This window comes from Wasmannia auropunctata, unplaced genomic scaffold (assembly GCF_000956235.1).
Source record: "Wasmannia auropunctata unplaced genomic scaffold, wasmannia.A_1.0 LD336097.1, whole genome shotgun sequence".
NCBI lineage: Eukaryota > Metazoa > Arthropoda > Insecta > Hymenoptera > Formicidae > Wasmannia > Wasmannia auropunctata.
Genome location: NW_012026793.1, coordinates 555,411 through 562,182, shown reverse-complemented (window position 1 = coordinate 562,182; position 6,772 = coordinate 555,411). Strand labels below are relative to the sequence as shown.

General features: G+C 34.4%; 1 protein-coding gene across 1 annotated transcript in view; it reads right to left on the bottom strand.

The window, feature by feature from the left end:
- The window catches only part of LOC105462490 (aconitate hydratase, mitochondrial-like), a 9,585-nt gene extending 3,501 nt beyond the window's left edge, over positions 1–6,084 (bottom strand). The window contains exons 1-6 of the mRNA XM_011709122.1: positions 5,872–6,084; positions 4,632–4,786; positions 3,782–3,948; positions 1,621–2,376; positions 1,315–1,517; positions 199–487 (exon numbers count right to left, since the gene is read on the bottom strand). Coding sequence (XP_011707424.1) covers positions 199–487; positions 1,315–1,517; positions 1,621–2,376; positions 3,782–3,948; positions 4,632–4,786; positions 5,872–5,904 — 1,603 coding nt within the window. The 5' untranslated portion in view covers positions 5,905–6,084. The remainder of the gene's footprint in view (positions 1–198; positions 488–1,314; positions 1,518–1,620; positions 2,377–3,781; positions 3,949–4,631; positions 4,787–5,871) is intronic.
- Between the last annotated feature and the right edge of the window lie 688 nt (positions 6,085–6,772).

Here is a 6,772-nt window from a genome sequence, read left to right as displayed (position 1 = left end):
TATAAGTGATTTTATAAACACTTCGCATTTCTTAAAACAAAAATTCCCTTAAATTTTAGGGCGACCAAAGTGGAGTTATCCCTTAATATCATTATTGAATAAGATTATTTTTAATTAGGCTGTTAATATATTATATTTCTTCCATATATCTTTTGCTGATAACTATAAATTGCGATGTATGAAAAATTGTCGACTAACCGTACGGATTCTCCAGGAGGAATTCCTTTCCATCCTTGCCCTTTAATCTGTCTTTTGTCGGATCAAAGTCAAGTTTACCAGCGATGGAGAGGGCGGTGACGAGCTCGGGACTTGTAACGAATGCGTGTGTCGCTGGATTGGCGTCATTTCTACCTGTGAAGTTCCGATTGTATGATGTGACGATCGTATTTTTGTCACCCTTCTTGATATCCTGGCGATCCCATTGACCGATACAAGGTCCGCAGGCATTGGCTAATACTGTACCGCCAAATTCACGAAGTGTTTGTGCCTAAAGCAATTAAAGTGACATTATATAGACAAGCGTCACATATAGCATAAACATCTATGATACTTTTGTTAAACAAACATTTCATTGATAATCTTTTGCTCTTCTCTTTCTATTATATTTATCAGTAAGATAAAAAGGGGCTTATTCTATAATACTTTTGTTAAATAAACGTTTAATTGACAATCTTTTGCTCTACTCTTTCTATTATATTTATCAGTAAGATAAAAATGGGCTTATATGTATGAGCGCAAGCAAGATATTAATGACTTTTACTTTTATAACGACTTTAATTTAATATAAACAGTAATTCAGTAATGTGTGGCAAACGTTTCGATCTATAGATTAGACGGTCTAGATTCTAATCTTCAGTGTCAATATGTAAAACAGTTTCGAATGTCAATAACTTTATCTAAGTTTGTAGAATCGTAAGTAGAATATTGTCATAAAATAAAATTCTGGTATGTAATTATCAAAATGTACAAGAATAAAGTAATATCTCGTAAATTTTTTATTTTTTGATAACTTTAATATCTTTATATACAGAATAATTAGACGAGACATATTATGTAAAAAAATCATGTAATTCCATTTTTTTTAATGGATTTAAAAAGTTTTGAGCAAAAACTGTATGTAAAAAAATATCAATAAATCGATAAAATATCAATAAACGATATGTTCGAAAGAAAAAGTTGCAATAATTTATGAACGTGATATTTCTCGTGAAAATAGCCATTAAAAGAATATAATAAAACATTGTGTTATAACAAAACAACACTAGATCATTTAAAGTGTACAAAATTTTGTGATTGTAAAGACAGAAAACTTACAATCCCATCGCGCTCGATTGTGGCGCGAATCTGCTCGGATCCAGGAGTGACGTTAAACGCGGATTTTGCCTTCAAACCATGCTTCAGAGCTTGCTTGGCGATGTTCGCACATCGACCCATGTCCTCGTAGGAGCTGTTGGTGCAGGAACCGATCAGACCGACTTTGATTTCGTTTGGCCAGCCGTTCTTCTTAGCAGCTTCGCCTGAATGAAGTGATCCCAAAAATTGATATCTTCGTAAAAATAGAGATAAAAAAGAAAAAAGATAAAACTCTGTCTTTTAGATTTCCGCGCGTAACTTAATTACCCAGTTTAGAGATTGGATGAGCTAAATCCGGCGTGAAAGGCCCGTTTACGTGCGGCTCCAGAGTCGACAGGTCTAACTCGATGATCTGATCGTATTTGGCGTTAGAGTCGGCCGTCAGCAGACTGTTCTTGTGCTGATCAGCGGCTCCAGCAACTTCCGAACGTCCGGTCGCCTTCAGGTAATCTTGCATTCTGTAGTTGTACGGGAAGATTGAGGTGGTCGCGCCAATTTCGGCACCCATGTTGCAGATGGTTGCCATCCCGGTGCAACTGATACTGTCAACGCCCGGTCCGAAGTACTCGACGATGGCGCCGGTACCGCCCTTGACGGTGAGGATACCGGCCACTTTCAAAATGATGTCCTTGGGACTTGTCCAGCCCTTGAGCTCGCCTGTAAGCTTCACGCCAATGACCTTGGGGCACTTGAGCTCCCACGGGATGTTCGCCATGACGTCGACAGCGTCGGCACCGCCGACACCGATACACAGACAGCCAAGACCGCCTCCGTTTGGTGTGTGCGAATCCGTACCGATCATCAGTAGACCGGGGAAGGCGTAATTCTCGAGAATTATCTGGTGGATGATGCCGGAGCCGGGATTCCAGAAGCCAACGCCGTATTTAGCTCCCGCGGTCTTCAGGAAGTTATAGACTTCCTTGTTGATGTCCTTGGCGCGTTTCAGATCCTCGTTACCACCGATCTGAGCCTCGATCAAGTGATCGCAGTGGATGGTGGAGGGTACTGCGACTTTCGGTAATCCTGAAAGAAAGAATTCTCTATTTAATATCGCGATAAATAAAAAAAAAGAAAGATATTCAGAAATTTATAGAATTTGTTTTTGCTAAATCTTAGCTTGCTCGATAATCAGATGTCAGCTGACTCTCGTCACAAATATTTTGTCAAACGCAATCGATATATGTAATATGTATACACTCAGTTCCAAAAAAGCGGTACACTATAAATTTGGGAAAAATTAATTATATATATATATACATATACATACATATATATATGTATATATATATATATATATATATATATATAGCATATATGTCGCTAAAGACAATTAAATCAAAGTTAAACTCATAACAAGAATTAACTAAATTATTGCACAATTTGATTAAAAATTATATTGAGAATTATATCGAATTGTCTGCAGAAGGCATCAATAATATTGTATAATAATATTCATCTCGTTTAAGGGCCTCTTTAGAAAGTATATAGAGTACATAAATACATACTGGCTATTAAAATTGCAATTGCTAAGAAAGATATGAAATATCAAACTATCAAAGTGATATTTATATGGCATATTATAATGTGGTATATAATGGTGTAAATGATATTTAGAGGTACAGTTTGCTATTTTTTTTACAAGCATAGCTTATATTTTCATATTCTACCATGACTTATCTAACAAAGTTTCTAACAGTTCAATATGACGCATTGTTTTCATTGTTGCAATTTTAATGATCGACAGTTCGACTAATAAAGTTTTCCTCTTCTGCACAAAGATTTAAAGAAAAATAATATTTTCAATTTTTTAACATTGACACTTATTTCCAAAACATCCGAAAAAAATTTAGGTAATATTGCAAAAATGTTGTAACAGAAAAAAATATTAAATTAGTTATCACTATTAATATATCACTTGATAATTTAAAAATTATCACTTAAAAATTGAAAATTTTCCAAAAATGTTTTTTGATAACTGGAACTCACTGACTTTTTATAATTTTTCATAAATTAGAAAGACAGAGAAAAATTGATTAAAAATCATGTTTGCCATTATCACAAATAATAAAAATAAAGAGTTAAAACTTGATAAAAATTGTTTTTTTTAAAGAGATTTAACGATAGACATATTGCAAGTTTAACGACGCATAGCAATTTCGCGTAAGGATACTTTTCATATTCGGCTACATCCTTTAGCTGGATACTTTAGATGAAAATAACTTTGTAGGACAATCAAAATAATTATGTCGGAAATCTAAACTGATTGCTAAAATATCAAAATTTTTTTGCAGCATTGCTCATCAGTATGATATATTGAATTTCCAATATATAATTATTTTGAGGTTTTCCAATAAATATTTTTATTTTCAAATCTCTTTCCAGCTAAATTTTAAATAGCAATAAAATCGTTCTTTGCGTATAATTTTACCAGAACTGATAAACTGCAACATCGCCATTTGAGCAGTCGCGTCCTGCATGGCGACACGATCCGGTCGCAATCGGAGATAGCTGGTGCCGCGAACGATATCTTGCTTGTTAGGTTCATCGATATGGGAATACAAAACTTTCTCGGATAGAGTTAGCGGCCGATTCAATCTGAAAAGATATTATTTTAGAAGAAAAATAAAAACAGTGTGTGATTGATGGATTATCACTTTTAAGCAACTTGTATCTTGGACTACCAAAAGTTTGAAAAAAATAAAATAAGATTATATTTATATTTGAAAAAAAAAACTAATTCAATCAGTTCATAATTATTTAACATAGTGTGCATGAGGTTAAAAAAATATATATTTGAAGGAAAAACTAATTCGATCAGTTCATAATTATTTAACATAGTGTACATGAGATTTAAAAAAATATATTAAGAGATCTTTTAAAATAAGTCTTCATTTATGCACAAAGAAAACACAATTTTGCTGAAAGTTTAGATTACAATAATATGAAAATAATTTTGTTGGATCATCAAAATATTTATGTTTAAAATTCAAACCAGTCGATAAAATATCAAATTTTTTTTACAATATTACTCCTTCCAACAAAATTATTTTAATTATCCAATAAAATTTTTTAGATTATTTTTAGCTGTATTCAGCTAAATTTTAGATATTTTAGCAAAGTTGTTCTTTTCGTGTAAATATAATAAATTTAATTATTTGTGGAAATAATCTTCAATTATTTTCATCGACTTTATCATAAATAATACAAAATCTCAAAAAGTTAAAAAACTTAAAGAGAACGCTCTCTCTTTCTCTCTCTCTCTCTCTCTTTCTATTTACCTCTTCTTAACTATTTTAAGATTTTCTTCCAGTTTGTCATAGGGTAGGTAGCTGGTTGAATCGAATTTGGACATCGCCACCTTTGCAGCGGCAAAGCTCAATGGACTCACGCTGAAGCATCGCTGCTGTATATCTGTCGCTAAAGCGGACAGTCTCTGCAAAGTAATTAAATCATTCAGTCGTCCGAAAGGCGTATGCATATATACAAAGACAATAACATATGGTTAATCATGTCCGCCAATTTGTCATATGCTGCGCAATACCGTTTATTTCTGTGTGCGATCTCAATTACGTAATTAGGTCTGACAATACAATGAGATACGTGACTTGCTCATTGCACTTGCAATATTTATTCGTGGATACGTCGTCGTATACTTAAATGCGCTCCAGATAAAATCTACGGTCGACGCGATAACAGGCGCGCGCGACGAATCGGCGATAAGAATTATAAACAAGTCCGAAATCTGCACGAGTGCAATTTAAATGTGCGTTAATTATATTATCCGTGTTATTTATATATTTCTCGTCCCCATGTAATGTCCAATATATTTAAATTCAAGCTTAAATTTCGCGCCTCTCTCTCTCTCTCTCTCTCGTCGAAGACCTGCGCCATGATGAGCGAATTTAACCTAACGTCCTCGAAAAACGGACGATATATACATATGCAGTTTGGCGTTATGTAATACTCTCATACGTTTCTACTCGTGAATTTTTCACTTCCTTTGATTCATTTGGATCAACACACATTCCATTTGCGACATTCATTTTTTTAACACTGACCGTCCACGCTGTACCCGTCCCCTTCCACGATCGAGCACGGATTTCGCGAAAAAAATCGGAGCAATCGTATACTTCAGACGTAAGCGAGACACCGACAAACGTTATCACCCTTCGGGATTGAGCGAGCCACGGACTGAGGTGGACGTCTGTGGCCGAGTGTTCTGTTTCTGCTTTAGTATTCTATCATCACGTTTTAGTATTGCATCATTCGAGTCACGATCCTGGCTGTATCGACCCTACCTCAGAGCGGAGCGAGTTTAAAGAAGAAGAAGAAGAAGTTATCACCCTTCACAGCACACAGATCTGAAGAAAATTGTTATGTACGGAAAACCTCACCGAGTATTAGAGGTCAATCAATTGACCTCCACCCAATAGAGAGGGTGGAAAGAGAGACACGGAGCGCCCTTCAGTCACATGCGACACACACATTTTCAGTTTCCGTTTTCTTTGTTCTCTTTACCTGTGCACGGAGAACTCGCGTGCAGTACGACATAGCGAGTCGAATTAGCGATCAGCTGTTAATTTGCAAGACGTATGCTGGTGTACGTGAATGGTTTTCCCTCGTGGCAGCTCTTCTCGAACCGGCCACTACAGAGAAACTGAGGCGACACATGACAGACGTCACAGACCACTCACGCACAGTTGACAGTGCTCGTCGTGTCGTCGCCGTCGTCGTTCTCTAAATTTTTGCGCCTGCGCACAATTATTGTATCGTATAAGCTTCCTTGCTTTGAATCATATTTATAAAGTCGATAACAAAGTATAGATAACGCTTTGTTCGAAGTACTGCAATTTTATCAAAGATATCTTGAAATAATAAGATTTCTGAGATTATTGTACAAATTACAACACTGTAATTTTCCATTCAGCGCAATAGGCGGTTCGTAGACCTTCGGTATTGTAGGAATCCTCAAATAAAATTGCGGCGCAGTTTCAAAATTTTTGTTGACATCTAGAACATCGGTATTGTAAAGGTCTCAATAAACTACGTTGCTCCTAATAAAAGCCTAAAGATCTAAAATACGTATGTATTAATGTAAAAATTACCAAAATTATTTAAAAAGACGAAAAAATTCATATACATATATATATATATATATATAATATTGATTTCCCGGGAAAAAAAGTTCCACATATAATTATATATAATTATGTGCAAAATATGATCATATATGTTTTTTTCCTTTGTAAAATTATTCTTTAATACAAAATTGATAATAATAAGAAGGAAACATAAAAAATATAAATAATTATATATAAATGTAAAAATATATAAATGTTAAATATATATAAAATAATTATATATAAAAATATAAATAAGAAGGAAACATAAATAATTAGAAGAATAATTTTTACATTGT